The 22,505-nt window shown below is 45.4% G+C and overlaps 1 protein-coding gene across 1 annotated transcript in view; it reads left to right on the top strand.

Annotated features, from left to right (window-relative positions):
• LOC145714023 (steryl-sulfatase-like) overlaps nt 1–22,505 on the top strand; it is a 151,883-nt gene that overhangs the window by 90,064 nt on the left and 39,314 nt on the right. Inside the window, exon 7 of the mRNA XM_081793018.1 lies at nt 144–280. Within this exon, the coding sequence (XP_081649144.1) occupies nt 144–280 (137 nt within the window). The remainder of the gene's footprint in view (nt 1–143; nt 281–22,505) is intronic.

The raw sequence follows: 22,505 nt of genomic DNA, 5'->3' as shown, positions 1-22,505 counted from the left end.
AAAAAATGTTTAAAAGTGTAAAATATTAGACATCATCCTGTGGTGCTTTCCGACTTTTCACATGGCGTCATGGAGTATTAGTTTGATCCTTACGACCATGTGGCAAATGTTCTTACGTTGCTCTGAACCTTCTCCTCTCGCAGGAATGCCAAGAAGCCATTCCTGCTGGTCCTGTCGTACCTTCACGTGCACACGGCCCTGTTCTCTTCCAAGGAGTTTGCCGGAAAAAGCAAACACGGAGCTTACGGGGATGCCGTGGAGGAAATGGACTGGAGCGTTGGTAGGTGTCTGTCTGCCTTCTTTGCTGTGAGTTTCCACCCTGATGCCTTTATACAGCAAATGTTTTTTTCTTTCTTTATTTATTTATTTTTTTAATCAAACGAAGGTAATGAAACACTGATTCTGAGATGTAACAAGTGTCTTTGGCCCCAAGTACATGAATGTGGCTCATCGCCAGGGAAGAACTGGGTGTGTGGGCTGGCGAGTAGAGGTTAATGGAGAAAAAGAACCAAAGTTTTAACCTTTCTCTTGACTATTCTTGTGAACAATCAAATGTGAGCAACACCTCGTCTGCAGTGCTGTTAGATGAGTGCTGGATTTGGGGATGGAGTGGACCGCGGCCGCCTACAGCCTTGGCTGGCGGCTTGGGGTGGCAGCTACAGGGTCTCCTGGGGATCCTGTCCTCTTGGCTGCATAGTCTGCTGGTTTCCTTTTTAGGGCCCATATTCCTCTCGCCGCCTCTCTGAGGATGCAAACATTGCCTTGTTGTTTCTGTCCCTTCTCCTTCTTCTTAAGTTACTCGATTCCTGAGAAACCTACCATTTTTTCTAGAGGTGCTGGCAAGACTTACTTGAAACAATATATTGTCCACGTCTACAGGAGATGGTCATGAACCTGCTTTCTTTCATTTTCTCTGGTACAGCTGAGCAATCTCTGGTCTGTTCTCTAGTGTCTAGGGGAAGCAAAGGAATGGAAAACCAGTGGGCCCTGAATGCGTCACTCAGATCCTGTCTTTTCTGATGACATTGTCTTTTGTGTTGACATTGTGCAATCCTTACAGACAAAATCGGACAAAATTGTCCAAATGTCACCAGTCAGCAGGTCGCTTAGGATTTTCATGTGTTTGTTTTCTTTTCCTTTTTTCGCGCCCTCTCTCATTCTTCCTCCTTTTCTTTTTTTGCACTGAATTGGTAGTTTTTAACTTTTTCAACTAGATCTTTTGGAAATACTGTAACATGGCCACAGAGCAGTTTTTTTGTTTTTTTTGGTTGATTTGTTTTAAGCAGCGAATTGAAGGTGATGATGGTTGCCTACTGTGGTGATTACAAGAACAGTTTTGTTTTGTTAAATCTTGGTGCACTGTCTTAAGAAACCAGAGGACTGGACCCTTATTCTAGCTTCCAGCTCTGTGTTTATACTGTCTCTGTGAACTTGGGACACATCTTGAATCTCTAGGTTTCATGGCTATCATCTTACCATGAGGAATTCAGACGAGGCAGGTCCTCACTGTGTGTCTTCTCTGCAGCTCTGTGACTCTGCAAACTAACAGAAAGGAGGACATATGATAATTACCGGGATACCCGAAACCAAAACATTCCCCGTCACAAGACGTGTGAGACAAATCCATTGCAGTGGGCCTTTTCCATATGCCAGGACAAGCCTGCCTCTTTTCTCGTTTGCTTCTTTAAATGTTGCATGTAAATCCGTTTATATTTTCCACTTCTTGGTAGTGCGAATTGGTAGAATGTTTTATCTCGTTGATGAGCATTAGGTTTCAAATAACAGGTTGCTTGTAGGACTCTAAGACATTTGCTGGCTAAGCCAGCAGGCTTGTGCTGGTATCGTGAAACGTACTTTTATTTAATTATAATCCCACATATGTGTACCCTGACCCGTCACAAAGTCTGACGTTGAGTGTTGCATGTAGAATGGTTCCGTCTAGAACCCGGTTCTGTCTTGAATGAAACGGAGAGTATTTTTCAGTCTTTGAGATCTGCATTCGGACCTGACGTCACATTTGCAGACGATCTTGTTTCTTTTGCCGAAACATGAAATCCTCGCCGTGAGCCATGACATTAGTTTCTCGGGATGCGTTTGCTGTCTTACAAATCCGGTACCTCTGAGTGTTTCGATGAGCGTTCCCACTTTCCAAGAAGAGCCTTTCCCTACGACAACAAGGGACTGCAACATTCTCAATAATTGTGTAATAAAATGGGGACGTCTCCTTAAAAATGATGCGTCCTGCACAAAAGGCACCTGAGATAGGAGTGGGTAAGTGAAGAGGGCACATCTTTGTCATTCCGAGCATTTCTTTCAAAATTGGTGGAGGCCGCATAATTCCATGGAGGATAGCTTTCTCCACCGCGACCCGTCTGTCCCCGTAAAGGCATATTCAGGGCAAAAGCACCTTTGTTATTTAATTGTGCTCCGAGGCCACTTCCACGCCACATCCGTGTGTCCATTGCTTTATTCTTAGCTGGGTGATTGCACTGTCGTGCACTGCTTAATCACCGAGGGCAGTGAGCACACAGACCTGGTGTGAGGGCCACAGAAGGGGCCCTGCAGAGCCACCATGTGGGTGCTGGCATCCTGGAACCGTATTACCTCTAAGTAACCCGCAGGGTGGTCAGCGTTCCTCAATAATGCCAGTCACTGGCAGCTCAGCAGGTGCCCCCCAACTAGCCCTGGCCGGCGTGCGCATTCCCTCCTGGGTGCTGTGGCCCGTCTGGGCGGCAGGGAGCATGGTTTTCATCTGCGTTCTGCAGGTGAGGCCGGTGAGGGGTGCCAATGGCTAATACACCTGCCTCGGGTGTATTTTTTTTTTTTTAGAGAGAGATAGATCACAAGTGGGGGAGGGGCAGAGAGCGAGGCAGACACAGAATCCGAAGCAGGTTCCAGGCTCTGAGCTGTCAACACAGAGCCTGATGCGGGGCTCGAACCCACAAACCGTGAGATCATGACCTGAGCTGAAGTCGGACGCTTCACCGACTGAGCCACCCAAGCACCCCATGCCTCAGGTGTATTAATTACAGAATTAATAATATGGGATGAGCAGGAACCCGAACGCAGGTGTTCAGCTGGAGCGTGAAGTCTGCAGCCCGGCGTCTCCTGCTTTCCCTGTAATGAGAAAGGCTGCTTCGTAGCACGGAGCAGTCCACACTAAATCACAGGGAAATAGCTCATGCCTTCATCGTGCATGTTTATTGAATGCTGGACTGGGTGCCTGTTCTTTTTTCTTTTTGAGCGAGGGAGTGTGATAATGATAAGTCCCTTGACATAAGGGAATTTAGGAGCCACTGAGGGACTTAAGATTCTTCCAGGAGATGTCATAATAACACAGAGCACAAAGTTATGAATGACTGTCCCAGCGAAGGAAGATGCAGATAAACCCCTTGATAGTTTGGGGATAGGAAGGGTGGGAAGACGGGGCCAATGGACACAGCCCGCCATATCCCTTCAGCAGGAAACACTGACAGCCAAATCCCGTGGACAGTCAGGGCATGATTGCAAAGTGAGATTTTTAATTCCAAGTAATTCTTTTTTTATTTCAACTTTTTAATGTATATTTTTGAGAGAGAGCAAGACAGAGAAAGAGAGGAGACACAGAATTTGAAGCAGGCTCCAAGCTCTCATCTGTCAGTCAGCACAGAGCCCGATGTAGGCTCAAACCTACGAACCATGAGATCATGACCTGAGCTGAAGTCAAATGCTTAACTGACTGAGCCACCTAGGTACCCCCCAAGTAATGTTTTTAGGTGTTTATTTGTTTATTTTAAGAGAGTGAGCACATCGGGAAGAGGCAGAGAGAGAGAAACAGAGAGCGAATCCCAAGCAGATTCCATGCCACCAGTGCAGAGCCCAATGTGGGGCTCGAACTCATGAACCATGAGATCATTATCTGATCCAACGTGAGATACTCAGCCGAGCCACCCAGGTGCCCCATCAGTCCCAAGTAATTCTGAAACAGCAGAGCCTTGAGGAGGAACAAATGGACAAAATCACGGTGTTTTCAAACATGCACTGAGTATTTTGGGGGCATGCCATTGTAGCTGTTTTCCTTCCCCTGGACATGAAGTGGTATTTACTGGAGATCTATGAATGGGAAGGGGGCAGAGAAAGCAGGTGGAAGCATGGAGGTGGTTCCCACCAGTGGTTTCTTATCTGTGACTTGTACCATCCCAGGCAACACCTTCAGTCTGTCAGGTGGAATTTGCATGCAGTCAGCATTTATTTAGAGCCCTGTGCTATTAATAGAGCCCCAGGAAGGAATCATAAATCAGCACTTGCCCAGGTGTCAACTAGCAAATTCTCTATCCTACAAAGAGAAATGCAAGTCAAGAACAATGAGGTGAACACTAACATAAATGTCTGGCGTCAGATCAAACCTTTCAATTAAAAAGAAAAACAAACAAAAAAAATGCTACTTTCAAGGGTTGGGATCCAGTGGCTTATGTGGGATTTTTTTCTTTCAAACAAAAACTGTGAGGCTTTTTCTTTAGTAGAAGAAGCACCCCCTGTCGTGGTGGCATTGAGAAGTGTTCTGGATCGCTCAGCATCTGTGGTGTGGCACCCCTAGTGGCTGTGTGTGATACGGCGGTCCTCAGTTTCTCCGTCCCTTTCCATCTGTGGGACTGAGCAGCACCACCTTCTGTGGGTGCAGGGACAGAACACACAACCAAACTAATGGGAACATAATGCACAGGTTCATACAAGACCAGCTGAGGGTAGGGTACAGGGTGAATTCCTCTTTTCCATGCCTGACATATAGTTAAACACATGCCTTGCAACACTGATGACCACATAAGGAATCCATCTTGAGAAATGGCGAATGAATTGGAAGGTCTCAAGAGATCAAGAGAGTGACAAGAACCTCAAGTAACACAAGAAAAGACTCTGCAAATGAGGAGCCTTGGATGTTGCTCAAAGCCCCTCACACATACAACATGATTCTAACAAGGGTTTGGCTTATTGGGCATGAGTCTAATAGAGTATCCATTTCAAAATGGACTCTTTCTGGGACTGTTGTGTTAGAAATGCTGTGTGCAGTGAATAACTTCTCAGTCAGTATGTATGTTTGCCTGGGCGAAGGTGCTCTGGTTGGGTTCATGTGGAAGACATCTGCTTCTAGAAGGCTGCAGACCAGGAGCATGGCAAGGGCTCAATAAGTCCTACCTCAAGGTGAAATCACTTGTGGGGCAGGGGGTCGGGGAGGAGGTGCCTGATACAGCAAGGCCCTATCCAAGGTGCTGAAATTGCAAGTCCTACTTAGTTTTCTCTTCCATACGTGGATAATGGTCCCACCATGGGAGTGGATAAGATTGCTTTGCAAGCGTGTTGAAAGCAGTTGAGTAACTTGTGACTCAAGGTTTTCCTGCATTGAAAGCCAAGGTAAAAGTTTAGAAATGAATTTCCACGTTTCTACTTCTCAAAAACTAGCATCGCAGAGTCTAAGAAAGCAGTGGCAATATTCTCTTCGTCATTCTTTTGTTCTCTAAGGAATGCAATCTGGGCCATAATGCTGTGTATTTCCTTTGGGATTCAACACATCAGTTTTCTGTCTTGAATTTTTTAAACGCTCCTTTTCTTGATAAATGGAGCCTCCTCTAAAGCGTGAAAATAATGTGCTCCCTTCTGATGCATTCTGAAAACGGAAGGCCAGGTAGAACATTGAAAGGAAGGGCAAAATAGGAAGAATTCCCAAAAGAAAAACAAAGGACCTCTGAGACTGAGAACAGAGGGTAGGAGAAATGGGGGTATCAGAATTCAGGGGTAAAGAAAACTTCAAAGGACAATCAACTTCTAACCAGGTGAAGATTCACAAGTGCATTTAGCCACTATAATAAACTTTAGTGTTGTAAGAGATTGCTGAGCGAGTGATATTTGAGGAGTCTGAAGTCAGTGGGGTTGGATATTCCTTCAGGAAGCACAAGGGATGTGGGCAGAGGGTTAGTTTATTGGACTGTGTCTGAGCTCTGCTCACAGGGAGACCAGGAATCAAGTGTTGGCTCAGAGTGTGGAACTGGGTGATTTTCAAGCCAATGTAGAAGCAGGAGGAAAGATCATTGAATTGACTGATGATTAAATTTTGCCCGGGAGTATCACAAAAGACATTTCAGCATTGGATATTGGTGCAATAGCAAGAGAATGACCCAAGTGTCAGACCGCAGCATGGGAATGAGGAGTGTGGGGGAGAGGGGCTGGTGGCTTGGAAGTCCATGGATTGTAGGTCCAAACAACATAGTAGAGAAGGTGTTGGAGGCCTTCGAGGAGGTAAAGTGTTTACATGGAAGAAGTAGAACCATTCTAACCATTCTGGGCATGCATAGAGGTGTGGCTTGCTTTTAGGTGAAGGGATAAAGGACTGGAAGTCAGTCTCCTTGTGTTGAGTACGTCAAGGCACTGGAAAGCCACGGCCTTTAGCTGGCTCTTTCCTTGTGACTGCACAAGCACCAAAGACACCAAGTTCAGCTGTCCCCTGATTGGGATGGTTGGTTAGCTTCACACACTTTCAGGATGGAGGTTTATGGCGAGGCGGGAACACTGGATGAATAATGGTGTATTTTACAGGGAGCAGTGCAGAGCCATTATGGACCACACATTCATTAGCTGCACTTCCAGTTTTCTCAAACAAACAGTCAGTGGAGACTCGAAAGTTATTTAAGGGGTTGGTCACCAGCCCCAAGTTCCAGGTTTCCAGCAGGTTTCATGGAGTAAGGGAGGTGGTCTATACACAGTAAAGCAACCTGGCTTCCATCTCTGTACGGCAGAGCCGCATCTGTCAGCTCCTTGCCACGAAGGCAGTATTAAGAGGAAAATGCTCATAGCACAAGACTCATTGTCACCTTGTAGCTACGGTGCACATCACAGTGAACTGTGCTGGGGACAGTTCCTACTCGGAGGCAGTGGGAAGCAGAATGTGGAAGCATTTAGGTATAAAATTCCTAAGCTTCTCTAACAGAGCAAGTGCACCCTTCAGCCTTGCGCAGCCAAGGTTGGATGTGGTGTGAATTCTTAAACGTATTTTTAATTTGCATTGTATTTAAAACTAAGCACTGTAGAGTTTCAATAAAAGTACATAAATGAAGCTAGGTGGCACTGGCTCCAGGAGAGACAGAGTGATGGAGGAGAACAGGAAGCCCAGAAAGAGACTCTCATGTAAATGTAGATGTGGCCTTTCAAGGCAGACAGCTAAAAATACATGATGCGTTAATTGCAATGCGATGATTAAACTTTGGGAGACATTATAATTACTGGTCCCTGGCACTGTGGTGTTTTGCACGCACTTAAAAGAGATAACGATGCTGGAAGTGATGGTGATGACGGTGGTGGTGATGGTGGTGATGGTGGTGTTGGTGATGTTGATGTGATAATGGTGATGAAGAGTAACGAAAAAAATGAGGGTGATGGTGATGATGGTGTTAGTGAAGAAAAATGGTCATCAAGAAGAAGAAGACGACGACGAAAATAACAAAGACGAAGCAAAGAGGGAAAAGGGGATGATGGTCCAGGTAAATAAGACAGTTTTTCAGGGAGCTGTAGTTTAGGAAAGAAAAGTAACTTACCTGAGGTTACAGAGATGGTGTATGACACCGAGAAGGTTAATCTGCTTGTGTGCTGTGCTGCTGTGTCCCGTGCATGAAAGTGAATACCCCTTGCGGTTGAATTTGGGAAAATGACCCGCGAAAGAATGCAAGAACATATATTGGGCTCTATTTCTCTGATGTAGTGTTGAGCAGGTTCTTTCTAAGCTTAAAAGCAAAGAAATAAATGCTAAAGGAAACGATTGCTAGATTTAGCTACGTAAAATCTAAAATTTCCTGATGTCAAAAAAGATAACAAACTAAAAATACCAGTGACAAACTAGTGGAAAAGCATATGCAACATCTACATAAAGAGAAAACCTCTGAGGTGTAAAAAGACTTTGTACAAAGAAATTGGTTAAAAGATAAATACCAGAGGAGGGACTTAGTTGTGCCAATGTGTTGTGTCCGCTCACTCTACCCTTGGTAGCATTAAGTGTTATGATTTCTAAAATAATACTGTAATAATAATGACAATAACATCCCTCAAACTCTCTGCCAATATGATGAGTGAAAGAGGAAACCTGTTAAAATTACATATACCGCATTATATTGAATCCTAAGGAGGGCAGACATTTCTCTTGGCGCTTTTTTTAATTAAACAAAATCTATCGTCATTTTTCTGGTGGGGTCAGTGCCTTTTCTTAAGCCCCTACTCCAGGGGCGACCTGACAAAGAGCTAAGGCTGCAAGGGGTTTTCCACGTTGCCTCTGCTTAACTGTACACTCCGTTTACTTACAAAGTGTATTTTAAATATTCAGCCAGCACTTTCTATTTCTGAATCCCAGGGCATCCATGACACAATTATTAAAACTCAACTCAAGCAACAAATTAGATTTTATTTTCACACTGGTGCTTCTCTTCATTGAAAATTCCCTCTTGGAGTTTTCAGAAGACTTTAAGTTGCCTCTGTGTGTGCATGTGTGTGTGTGTGTGTGTGTGTGTGTGTGTGTGTGTTTACATGAGGTCCTTTTGCACTACATTTGCTTTCAATTTCATCCTAAATAGCACGTGTTAAAAAATGCATGAGTTTGTAAAATCTGCTTAATTCAATAACTTCACTATGGATGCTAATTCCCCAAAGGGGATACTGATGTTAAAACAAACAAAAAAGTCTACTAGTTTATCCCAGACTATCCCATGTTGGGTATGTGCTTGGAATGGCACGTTAGCTCTGAATCAGATAAAATATGACTGCCAGTCTTGTCACTGTGAGCCCTTGTTACAGAGATGATCATGAAATAGAGCGTTCAGACAGACAGTATCTTCCCAGGGACTTTCCACGGGGCCTAGTATCACAACACTTGTGCTTAATGAACAAATTTTTATTCCAGTGGATCTAGCCAGGAGAGGAATAAGGTAGTTTTCCTTACAAACCCACTGTTTACCCGAGTGTGAGATATGAAATAAGGTTTTTGAAACTTCAGGAAGACATCTAGGAAATGAGGATAACCCATAAATTGTAAAGGGATGTCTAAAACAGACCTACCCATGTATAATTTTCCTTCCACGGTCATCAAACCGATTTAACCAGGAGACGGTATGAAAAAAATCACGTGTTCAATTTACAAAGGTATATACTCAGCTTTAGAACATGTGCAAGAGAAATTCGGCCATTTGGAAGCACTTAACGTATACTTTGAAAATACAGGGCTTCCTCAAAATCGTATATGTGATGTTGCTCCTGGAATATAATTTTATTGAGGTTCATACACCTTCCAGGCTTGAAGAAAAAAATGACTTTATGGTAAGTGAAAATAAAATCTCCTATGCCAAGATTTTCCATTATTGTCACTTTCTGGGATGTGTATCAGAGGACCGCTTTGTGAGCGATGGTTTGGAGGGCACAGCAGGTGTGAGATGCCACTGAGCAACCTTGAGTCTTTCTTCTTTCTGTGCTTCTACGTCGGGGAATTTTCTGTGCATGTTGGGGCGTTTTCTGTCACTGCAGCGTGTATCCTGCATCAGCACGAGCCAGCAGCTGAGTCCTTGGTCCATATAGATCAAGAGCAGAGCTTGGAGGTGCCTGTCCATCAATGTCTCCATTTTTGCAAGATGCCTTTGCCATATTCTTTTTTTAATTTGAATGTTTTCCTAATTTTTGGTAATTCTTCTAATGGCCAGAGTAATCTAGAGTCTACAAAACCAAAGAATACAGACACACACAGCAGAAAGGAAGTGCCTTTAGAGACCCCGCCCCTGATGGCCAGCCCGGTTGATGGTTTACGGTATAAGTTTCACTGTTTATATGTCGCCAGTGTGGTATAATACGAAGACACCATTCTTATTAAGAGGATTTGACACAAACTCTACACATGGTTTTTGTAGTTTTCCTTTCTTACAGAAGTAGGTACTGGGATATTTTTCACTGTCAATGCATTTTTGTCCACGATTGTGTTTTTTGTCCTAAGAATTCCATTTTCTATCCCTTGAGCACTTTTCTATTGGATTGTCCATCTTCTTCTTATCGATTTGTTTGGGCTCTTTACATATGAAGGACATTAATAACCTACTTGATGTAGATTACAAATATTTTTCTGCCTTTTTTTGTTTGTCTTTTCATTTTATTTATAGACTCTTACGTGGTGAATTTCTGTGGTTGGATTCGTCAGCCTCTCCTTTGTGACTTTAGGGATTGACAGTGAGCTTTAAAAAGGTTTTCCCTGCCTCCCAAATTATATGCGTTTGTCTCTTGTGTTCCCTCCAAATATGTTTATAGTCTCACGTTTTACAGTAAGGTACTCAAATGGAAAAGAACACGTGTGTGTGACCATGTGCTGTCATTTGCTCATTATTATGGCTGTCGGTCTTTGGTGGTCCATGCTCTTGGCTAGTGTGATGGGCTCACACCTGTGTTGTCGGCACTGGACTTGGTGCGAAGGCATATCAGGGATGGTGGGATGCAGGGATGGTGGTGACGGGCCCTTTACTACCTGTTTGTTCCTCCTGCCCAGGGACACAAAGCCTTCAGATCACACAGGGAGGGGCTGTCCGCAAATGCCCCCAAAAGGAGATTCCTGCTCTGCTCCCCGGTATCTTCCCGGGCAGTGAATCAGGAGCAGGGGGCTGATCCCACACAGCATCCTGCCCTTACCTGTGCTCATCCTGAAGGTCCAGGTATGCTCCTGGGATCCCACTCTGCTTTGCCTGGATGGTCTCGAATTACATTTACCCTAGATTAGTTTCACTTCCTTTTTTAAATTTTTTTTTTTAACATTTCATTCATTTTTTGAGAGACACACAGAGTGCAAGCGGAGACAAGGCAGAAAGAGAGGGAGGTACGAAATCTGGAGCAGGTTCCAGGCTCTGAGCTCTCAGCACAGAGCCCAACATGGGGCTCGAACTCACAAACTGTGAGGTCATGCCCTGAGCCAAAGTCAGGCACTTAACTGACTGAGCCACCCTAGATTAGTTTCACTTTCAGACAATCAGGAAAAGGGGTGGGGGGCAGAGACTAGTGTGTGTCCACACTGTTTCCAGCATATTCAACAATCAGTGTTAAAGCTATTATTGATTTTTACACTTAGAACAGGAAAAAAAAAATTAGAGATCATTCGAAAACATTTCTACCACATTATTGAATGTATGATTCAACCAAAAGCAAGCAATTCGTGACCCTGGCCCCGTGTTCCACCTAGTAAGACTGCCCTTGAAAGGCTGTTAGGGACTTAAGCTGTTCTCGGCCATGTAAATTAGGGACGTGGTGTCCAATGTTGGATTCCCGCCCTGGCTCTCCTGCTTTCCTCTGCCCCTTGAGAATGTCCCGTCGCCACACCATTACCACCACCTCCTGCTGTAATGACATTGAAGCTCTGATAATAAGCCTGCACATCTGTACCTTGGGCTACTTTCTCTCTCCGGGTATCCTACATCCATAGTTCTGGGCATCCTGTATCCCTCGTTCCGGGCATCTTGCATCCCTAGTTCCGGGCATCCTGCATCCACAGTAATCCTCATTCAGTACTCCCCGCACGGGACTGCATTACTCCATTTTGCCCATATGGAAACCGAGGCACATGGAAGGGAAGGGGTAGAGGCAGGATTCAGACCCAAGAGCCTGCCTTTATGTCCCAGGCAGTGCTGACTGGGAGAGATGGCCCCATGACATGTGGCTTCTGCATGTTGGGGGCAGCACAGGTGCTGGGGAAGGGGTAGGCTCTGCGGCCAGATTCCTGACATGGCAGCTGCACCCCCTCCCCAGCACCTGCTGGCTGCCAAGCCTGGGAAGGTTACCAGTCTCACTGGGTGTGTATTTCCTCATCTGTAAAATGGGGTTATACCATTGCCTATCTTGCCAGGAGGTGTGGGAGCATGCGTGGGATACAAATGTGTGCTGTTCTTATTATCATGTCAGCACACACACACCTTGCACTGACTCCCTTCTCTCATTGTGTAGAGATGGGAAGCATGTGGCAATAGATGTCCCAGGGCACAGTTGCGTGTGTTACGTGGGTTTGATATCTCCCCATGAGAAAATGGAATGAATAGAATCTTTCTATAGTCTCTGTCCTCTGAGATCACAGGGCCATGTCTGTCTTCCTAGAGTGTGAGAACTGTGTCTCCAGCAAGTCTTGTGGAGAGGGAGTTCAGGATGGCTCAGAGTCGGCTGTTTGGTGACCTCGTGTGTTCTGAGGTACTCACTGGGTTCACCCACTGGAGACGCATCTCTCAATATGGCAGCCAGAGCTCCAGATTGGAGACGGTGATGGCTGAGTGCTCTTCTGCTAACTTAGGCATATAAACCTTTGTGAAGGAAAGCTTCTTTCTGGCAGGACTCTTTACATCACTTTATTTGCTCCCAATCAGTAGAGAAAAAAAAGTGAAGACAGATTATGAAGTAGCATGTTTTATTAAAACGACTCCTTCTCAGTCCAAAATAGATCTTGTCCACTCGGTATTCCAAGATAGCAATGAAGCAAAGAATTTATTTATTTATTTTTTAATTTTTTTTTAACGTTTATTTATTTTTGAGACAGAGAGAGACAGAGCATGAACGGGGGAGGGTCAGAGAGAGAGGGAGACACAGAATCTGAAACAGGCTCCAGGCTCTGAGCTGTCATCACAGAGCCCGACGCGGGGCTCGAACTCACGGACCATGATCATGACCTGAGCCGAAGTCGGACACTCAACCGACTGAGCCACCCAGGCACCCCTGAATCAAAGAATTTAAATGGGAACAGACCTCTGTCATTTCTGGAGTTAACAGACCTCTGTCATTCTGGAGTGCTTGCTGAACTGAACACATGATGTCATGAGGTTGTAAAACAAACAGTGACATTCACCTACAGATTCCCTTTGAGTCAGTCGTGGCAAAATGTAACTTCTGCTCCTGTTCACATTTCTGGTGAGTAGAAAATGGTTATCAAAAGAACACTGTTGTCATAATATTTTTTCATTCTGATATAAGACAGTAGTTGAGAGAGAAGAAATACGACAAAATTACAACATTTTACCTATTTTAACTTTAATCATGGGAAGGTAAAATTGGGCTGTCAGGTACCTTTGTCGTATGGCTGTTTGTTTCCTGCCAAATTTGATCAGTAACAACCATCTTATAAATGCATTTATGCATCTGAATTTGAGCAGGTAAATATGCCGTACTTTACGAAGAAGGAAAGCTGCAGAAAATGAGCTTCTCTGACAATCTCTGAAGCTTCGAGTACCGACTCTGAGAAAAAACATTCGCTTTGTTTGTACAACTTGACATTTTGGTTTCATTTCATGCTCCCTTGCAGCTAAGCAAAGCGGAGGAAGGAAAGTAAAGGGACGTTATGACTTATTTTGAAATGGAGGGAATTACCCTATTTGCAAATAGGGTAGATGCTTCCGTCTTAGAAATGCTTTGTCGTGTTATCCGCGGGGGGCTTTCTGGGAGGGCGTCCCAGCAGGGGGATGCTTCTGTACAAAACACAGCTCTTCTGGAGACTTGCTCTTACGGCACTGGCCACGGAGGGTTGCAGTCTGTTGGATTGGGAGAAGAGAAGGGGAATCCTTGAGCAGAACGCTGTAAACAGACTGAGGACAGCCACAAGCATTGGTGCGTGTGGACAGAATCCAGAGGGGAGAGTATACACTCACATGCATCCGTGTTTGCGTGAGCACACAGACCCCAAACTGCGAGGAACATGGTGTGTATTTCCTTCCACCCCGTCTCACCAAAAGCCAAGGAATCCTGTAGCTAACTGTGGCTCAGACATGACCTCCCTGTGTGCTTTATGGCATGTGCCACACTGGCCGTCCTCAGAATGGCTGTCTCCTGGGGTGGGGTCTTTATTCACCTGGAAGAAAGCTTGCGATCCCTCTGCCGGCCGTAGCTCCACGTTCCTCCCCCCGAAGCACTTCCTGATGAGGACAAGTGCAGTTCACGGCTGCCGGACGGGTCTAGGTGGCACTACAAACAGCAGTCGCCGGTCGGGGCCGGCTCTTCCCAAGCTCACTGTCCGAAATGCCAGTTACCTGCATCTGGTATCCGTTTCTCTTTCTGCTCTGAAAGCCAGCATGGGACAGGTGGCAAGGCTTCCCCTTGTTTTAGGAGGAAGGATGACACCCGGGTCTATGACTGTTAAAGCACTGGAGATGAGCCCCTCTGCAAATCTCCCTGGCCCTCTGTGCCATCTGCACGGCAGGGTCAGACATCTGTGCACTTGGGGAGCCTCCTGGCGTCTGAAAGTGGAACCCCTCCTGCCGCTAGACGTGAGCCCCTCAGACACGTTTATCAGGCTTCGTCGCTCAGTGCTTTTCAAGGAGTAAAGGAATGGAATTGCTAACAGAGAGCCAGTATGAGGACTCACGCGTGGTGAGACACAGGCAAGTTATGGCCACTGGGCACGTGAGAGTACAAGCATTCTTCCCCTGTCCCGTGCAGGTGGCCCTAACGGAGTTATTTCTGTCTGTTCCTCCATGAGTCCGTCTGACCCCTTTGCCCACCAGTTGGGCACACTGCATACTTGCTGTGGTCAGTCCTGGGCTCTGCTCTCAACTGCATTCGTATGTTTAATTTTTTATTGTTATTTATTTATTTATTTAAAGTTTACTTTTCTTTATTTTGAGAGAGAGAGGAAGCAGGGGAGGGGCAGAGAGAGAGAGAGAGAGAGAGAGAGAGAGAATCCCAAGCAGGCTCCACACTCTCCGTGCATGTGGACCTCCAACTCACGAACTGTGAGATCATGACCTGAGCTGAAATCAAGAGTTGGATGCTTAACAGACTGAGCCACCTGGACGCCCCTCAACTGCATTCACTTTAAATGCTTTGTTCGTACAGATTAATCCTTATCTTCAACAAAGCATTTTTTTTTCTCCATCTACCTATTCTTGATTTTATATGTATGCTGCAGGCACGCACGTTTGGAAAGCTTAACGTAAATCACAGTATCGGAAAATCCAACGACAGAGCAGCGAGAATAAAGGAGACAGAGACATCGTGTGTGTTTCCCTTTCTGTTTGGTTTCTTTGTGAGTTTCCAGGAAAACTGCACATGTGACAAAGTAGTCCATTTTCTGCAGAAAGGGGTTTTTGCATCTGTAGCCTAGAGGTATAAGGACTGCAGAGCAGGGATGGAGAAGCTTGGAGGGAAGGCACCGGGGCAGGACCGAGGCGCGTCTGATGTTCCAAACAAACATTTCGCTGCAATGTGTAGTTGGAGGTGCATTGTGTTCAAATCAACCCTGGTTCTCCAAATTAATTTAGTTTGTAAATCATGAACCTCCGGGCTTCATAAACTCTGTAGCCATGTTCCTGTTTTTGCAAAGCCCAAAGCTTAATTTCACGTTCATGGGCTTGGACGGATATGATTGTTACCTCGAATTTACATCTCCAATTAAAATGAACCAATTTTAACACCGGCGTATAAATCATTCCCGTCACTAAGATGACACTGTAAGTAATCGAGGAAATCAAGTCCCGATGAATTCCAACAGGATTAATAAAACACATGGTCACGTTTCCACAATGCACATAATGGCAACAGCCACCAGTGCAAGAATGGGAAACGTTTATTGGGCAGCAGCTAGCCTGTAAAACGGCGTGGTGATTGTCCGGTAACTTACTGAAATATTTTGCGTGCATGAATTCCTTTACTCCCCGCGGCTGCTCTAGCAGGTATTTTTATCATCTGTAGTTTACAGGCGGGACGGGGAGGTTCCGAGAGGTGAAGCAGCTTCTGCGGGACTGCCCAGCGACCACACGCCCAGCAGAGCACAAGCGGGTGTCTGTCCTGGCGACTTAAACTCAGACCGTAGACCGGTCTGTCCCCCGCTGGCTGCACACTGTCTACAAGACAAGCCCATGTGGTTTGAGCCACCCAGGTGCTTTCAGCTACTGTGTTCGAAGATTCCACCAAGGCATGTCTTCTCGAGTTTGCCTTGTATACTATAAACATGTCTGTGTTCCAAGGTAAACTTCAGACACGGAAAATGGTAGAATATGGATGTGGGTACTAGAGGAGTGTTCTCGGGAGTGTTTCCTCCCCCTTCAGTTAACCATGGAATGCATTGAATTTGCTACTTAAATATTTCAAGGCATGGAAACAAAACATGTGTTGGGACCCAGGATATAGGGTTAAAGCAGTGCTCAGATAAGTTTCCACTGAATACCAATGTGTGTATTTGAAAGGTGAGGTCAGAATTAGGAATCAGGAATAGGTATGAATACTTGCTTTTTTTCTTTAATTTGTTTAAAGTTTACTTATTCTGAGAGAGAGAGCGGGGTAGGGGCAAAGAGAGAGGGTGACAGAGAATCCCAAGTATGGTCAACACTGCAAGCATGAAGCCCAGTGTGGGGCTCGAACCCATGAACCATGAGATCATGACCTGAGGTGAAATTATGAGTCGGATGCTTAACCGACCGAGCCGCTCAGGAGCCGGGGAATACCTGTTCCTTTTAAGGCAGGGCCCAATTGAGGCTGGTCAGAAAATCACATGCAACGCTCCCCCTGCAAAGATTTCTTTCATCTGCTTGAATTGGTTGAATTAATGAACCAGATTAAGTGAAGTCATGTATTTAGAGCACGGCACATGGTGCCTTCCATGCATCAAGTTCTCAACAAATACTACCTGCTATTATTATTACTAAGACTTATTATTTCCCAGATGTATAAAACATCTGTGCTTGGAGTGTGCATATGATACCTCCTAATCGATGTGGGTTTCCGTTCGGCTGTGGGCAGGTCCCCCGCGGTGGCTGGCCAACTCCAGGGTAAAGCTCCAGCTTTACGGGGAGATCTCAAGCTCTTAGAAATAGTTCATGGATGAGAAAAGAGTCCATGATGAAAAAGTCAACATGAATTCACTGCATCTTGTGTGTTTTTCTAATGTCGTGATGACTGTTTCCTTTGAGATGGTCCTGTCTGGACCTCACAGTCTGCAGAAGACCCTGACCACCCAGAGCCTGGTAGTACAGATCTCGGGGGAACAGCCAACCTGTCCCTAAGAGCTTGCGATCTCTCCGTAAAGCCAACGCTTCACCCTGTAGTTAGGAAGACACTACAGGGGACCCGCACACAAGCAAACTGAAGGTCACGTGGATTAGAAGCAAAAGCCAAGAGAGGACCTTGGTGGGGTGTTAGCCGACGTGGCCAGGAGGGCTGGAATCTGTGCTGTATGTGCAGGGTGTCCGTGAAAAGACGTACAGTGTTCAATTTTGTACCTTCAGTTTCATGGATGATAAAACCCCATGAAAAAAATAATCTAGTCCTAAAATAAAAGTTGAGTATGGGTGATGTGGTTGAGCATCACAAGTAAGAATTCTGAAAGGTTTCGTTTTGTTGAATGTTGTCCGTTTGCCTCTGGATGCTCTCTGCTTACAGCCCAGGTCACACAACTCTTTCACGGTTGGCTTCCCATGAGGCGTTGCCAGACAAATCCTAGCTGGTATGTTTCTGGAGCTTTCTGTTGGCTTTGATCCAAGGAATGGCCCCGGGGGATATGGGCAACCTCGGACTCCATGACAAAGCCTGGGTTACCCCCAGGGCAGGTTCAGCCGGTGGCCACTCAGAAGACCAAAGGGTGGCACCAGAATTCCTGAACCTCATTTTCTGCCAGACAGTAAAGTCCAGGCAGTAGAATGGATCGAGGGTGGAAGACCATATGTTCGCTGAGCACAATCCTCTCAAAACTGTTCCCTGCCAGCCTCATCACCTGCTGCTCAGCTCGGCCACCCCCCTGTGATGTGTATGACCCTAGGGAAGCAATGACCACAGGCACTGGCTTGGGATGGCTTCCTGTGACCCACAGGCATGCCAGCTTTGGGTTTCCTCCCACACACGTGTGTGATTCCCTTGAACAGACACGGACACCATTCCGATTATTTCCAGCAAGTGCAATGCCCTGGAATACACACACACACACACACACACACACACACACACACACACGTTATTGTTAACCCAAGAAGATAGCTGAGTCGAGCACACACACACACACACACACACACACATTATTGTTAACCCAAGAAGATAGCTGAGTCGAGCAGCGAAAACACCCCAGATGGTGAGAGCAGGTGCGGGGGATAAATCACACATTACAAGTGTGATGAGGGCAGAGACGGGTTTAATGGAGGAAATCACAACATTATCATAACAACCAGGTACAGCACAAAATAAGGATGCGTTTCCCGGAAACAATAGGAGCTCAGACAGGAACTCACTAAAGCAAGAAGCACCAGCAAAGTGAACAAAGGGTCATCTGTAGAAAAGCAACATTGAAAATTGTAGGCTCTTCTGTTTCTTAACTGCCCTAACAATCCTAATTCTGCATTATTATGTTTCTTTTCCATGTGTAAAAATTAGGTGTTGAAACTGTACCTACATCTCATTATCATTGTTGTTTTGGAAATCTGGAAAATGCCAACCATTTCCTTTTATTGTATGTCAGGGAATATGGCACATTTAGTCACGTGTCAAACCGTCTAAAAGTACGGTCTTCAGACGGGCACCATTGAGGTCCACAGACATCCCCGCAGATGTACTGAATCAGAATCTTGGTTTTAGCATGGTTCCCAAGGTGATAAATAAGGCCATTAAAATTCGAACAACGCTGATGTGCGATATGCGATAGGTCAAGTTTACCTGCGTTAAGTGGACCTCGCTTCTAGCTGCAGACAGTATATCTATTTGCACATTGACAGATATGACATGATGCATGGGGTGTTGGGTATGCTTCTCATCCTACATAAGCTAACAAAGAATTGCCTTTCTAGGGCCGGTGACAGCTAGATTTCTGTGTGCCACTCAATAACAGATTCAGGCTCAGGAGAGCCTGAGGACGTAGGTTAAAGCTAGAACAGTGAGTGCCAAGCATTGCACATGCCTGACCCAGACTCCCAGCCACCAAGAGGTGCCACGGTGAGGGACTGCATGGTTGTGACTTCAGCAGGATTATTTGAGTCCCACCCTTAACCTGTTGATCAGATAGAAGACTTACTAAAATAGTTGTAGGGGGATTTTTCTGGTGTTCCCTGGAGTCATGTTGAGTACGTGGAAATTTTCTGCATGTTGTTGCAAGAGCTAAGGTGCATTGAGCAATCGTAGTGTGACCAGTTCTGGGCTGTCGTGTATGAAGTTCTCCTCGTTTGTGCATCCCGGCAACACTTTCCTATTTTACGTTTTCATCTCTGACTTAGAGGCAAAGAACCCCACAGAGCAAGCTGGGAACCCAGGATTCAAAGTGAGTCTGCCGCTCTCAGAAGCCAGAAGGCAGACCCTGAACCCTTAGTTCTATGTGACAGCTTCTCTCTCGTGTACCATCTAGAATGTGGCCCATGCATTGGTAAGCCTTCTGTCTCCTGAGTGGCATACCACTGCCTAATTTTCAATAGTGCCTTCACACTCATTTGTTGAGTGAATAAATGGAATGAAGGAACTCTCTAGAATTTAGGCTTCCTCTGCAAGCCGCGTTCATACCTGGAGAAAAAGGAAGGAGCCAGACTTTGACGTTTCCGTGTGTTGTCCTTTTGGTTTACAAAAGTCCTATCTGAAGTGCTCATTTTTTGATAAGCTCTCTCTTGTTTGACCCCAGTGAAATAAAAAAGTGATCTTGAAGTGACTTATTTTCTGTATTTGTTTCATTCAGGCAACAATGTGAGAAAGCTTTGGAAATAACACATTTCACTTATAAGCTATCCTTCAGCCCACCATCGGTAATTCAAAACTATCATCCCATATAAATTGGTATCATTATACCTTGAGAACCTTACTGAAAAATAATATTTGTGGACCTCTGACTCGCAGTGTACTGTCTGAAAGCAAGAATAATACACAGGCATTTGTTCTCACGGGAGATTTCCATTCAGAATTTTTAGGAGAGAAATATGTTAGAGCTTTATAGGATCAATCTTATGAAAACTTAAACAGTTAACGGGCTTCAGGCTTTACAAATGAGATTCTGGCGTAGGACCTAAATTGTGTGGGATCCAGAGTGTGTCATTTGGGAAAGAAAGAACTAAAAGGAAATCAGAAATCTGACCATTTCTGCACAGATTCAGGCAAATATTCCGCTGTTTGTACATGCCCGATGGCCTCGGCTAGATGCCTTGTGTTAATCCCAGACCAGCTGTATAGGGAACTTTTGATGAAAAAGATGAAGCCATCAGTCTAGGCAATGAATTAAGAAGAATGGATGGAGACAAGGGAAATATCTGATCACGGTCATTAGGAATACTGGGATTTGGAGTAAGACGGAGTCTGTCTGCTAAGTGCACCTGTAGGCTCATCTGGAGATGAAAAGAGCCTACAGGGGAAACAGGAGCTTTAGCTGGCTTGAGCAGAGAACGGGGTCCCCAGGAGGCTCCAAGGGCTTGGGTACTCTGCCGTTAACACACAGCCCGTGTTCAGTAGGTGCTTTGTAACACATATCGGATATCTGGATGAAGAAGTCTCCGACTCAACACTGCATCTGAAAGGCACTTTTTAAAAAAGTAGTGGGAAGGGGCACCTGGGTGGCTCAGTCGGTTACACATCCGATTCTTCACTTTGGCTCAGGTCATGATCTCACAGTCATGAGTTCAAGCCCTGCGTTGGGCTCTGCTCTGAGCCCAGTGTAGAGCCTGCCTGGGACTCTCTCTCTCCCTCTCCCTCTGTACCCCTCCTGGACTCACGCTCTCTCTCTCTCTCAAAAAAAAGTAGACTGTTTTTGATCACTTTTACAGAAAAATTAGGTTTACAGAAAAATTGAGTAGAAGGTACAGTTTTCATATGTTCCCTTTCTTGTGCACATTGTGTACCTAAGAATATCTTGAATTCGTGTAGTACATTTGTTGTAGTTGACGAGCCAACGTTGAAGCATTGTTACCGACTAGAAGTGATTGTTTTCATTAGGGTTCACTGTTTGAGTCCTACATTCTGTGGATCTGGACTGACGTATGATGACACACATCCACCATTACAGTATCGGACACGATACTTTCACTGCCCTAAAAATCCTCTGTGCTGATTCTTTGTCCCCACCCTGCTCAGGCTATGGCAACTACTGATCTGTTTGCTATCTCCATAGCTTTGGCTTTTCCAGAACATCATGTAGTTGGAGTCCTATATTATGTACCTTTTGAGATTGGGATCTTCCACTTGGAAATATGCATTTTAAATTCATCCATGTCTTTTCATGACTAGATAGCTCATTTCTTTTCTGCATGGACAATAGACCATTGGCTGGATGCACTATACTGGATCCATTCACTTGCGAGAGGACATCTTGGTCATTTCCAAAGTTTGCGCAATTATAAACAAAACTGCTATAAATGTTTATGTGCAGGTTTTGTGTGTGTAGAAGTTATCATAGGCACCACATTTTAAAGAAACGATGCTAAGTTTCTTCTCAATCTGTGAAAGGTTAATCTTATTTGGAAGGTAGATATATGATTGCCTACCCTTTTGCAAAATGCTAATTATAACTCAAGGAAGTAAACCCTTCAATCCTCTGCTAACTGCTTAGTCTGTTTTTACTTACAAATTGTCATATGAGGGGCAACTGGGTGGCTCAGTTGATTAAGCATCCTATTCTTGATTTCGGCTCAGGTCATGATCTCACAGTTAGTGAGTTTGAGCCCCGTGTTGGGCTCTGTGCTGACAGCGTGGAGCCTGCTTGGGATTCTCTCCCTCCCCCTCTCCCTCTGCCTCTCCCTCTGCCTCTCCCTCTGCCTCTCCCCCTGCCTCTCCCCCTCCCCCTCCCCCTCCCCTCCCCCTCCCCTCCCCTCCCCTCCCCTCCCCTCCCCTCCCCTCCCCTCCCCCTCCCCCTCCCCCTCCCCCTCCCCCTGCCTCTGCCTCTGCCTCTGCCTCTCCCTCTCCCTCTCCCACTTGTTCTCTATCACTCACTCAAAATAAATAAAAAGAGACTTAAAAGAAATTGTCATAGGAGCCAAAAGGGGCATTTTCCCTTGAAAACATAGTGGAGGTTATATTGTCTTATTCCTTCTCCCTGTTTCAACTCATTAAGTTAATTATGATACAGCTTAAATTAGAGTTGGAGCCAAACCTCCCCACGCACACAGGTGATTTGCCTTGCTGTACCCGATAACACCACAACCCGTGTCTGCCTGATAATGATGTATCATGGGAGACAGATCTGAAATGGCCCTTGTGGATCTTACTCCTTGGTTCTGAGTATGACATTTATGTATATGGTGTGGCTTCTTAGAATGTTTATGATATGAGTTAAAAAATTTGAGAAAGATTGAATATACTGTAGCCCGTAGCATTTACAATCAAATGGGAGACACATGTCTTGTAACAAATGACTTGGGTTTTGCTTTTGGCTTGGAAATCATCTGTGCACCTCCACGGAGAGTTGATGGTGCGATCCTTCCCAACCCTTTCTGAACCACATGGGTGGAGGTGCGGCCCCAAAGTGGGGGGCCCGTCCCCACTGGGGCTTGACCTACGTGCTGGGTACAGTGTGCCCTTACCCAGTTATTACAGCTGCAGGGGATACTTGGTGT

Source organism: Panthera onca, chromosome X (assembly GCF_046562875.1).
Source record: "Panthera onca isolate mPanOnc1 chromosome X, mPanOnc1 haplotype 2, whole genome shotgun sequence".
Taxonomy (NCBI): Eukaryota; Metazoa; Chordata; class Mammalia; order Carnivora; family Felidae; genus Panthera; species Panthera onca.
Note: the sequence above shows the minus strand (reverse complement) of the source record. Positions and strands in the feature narration are given on the sequence as shown.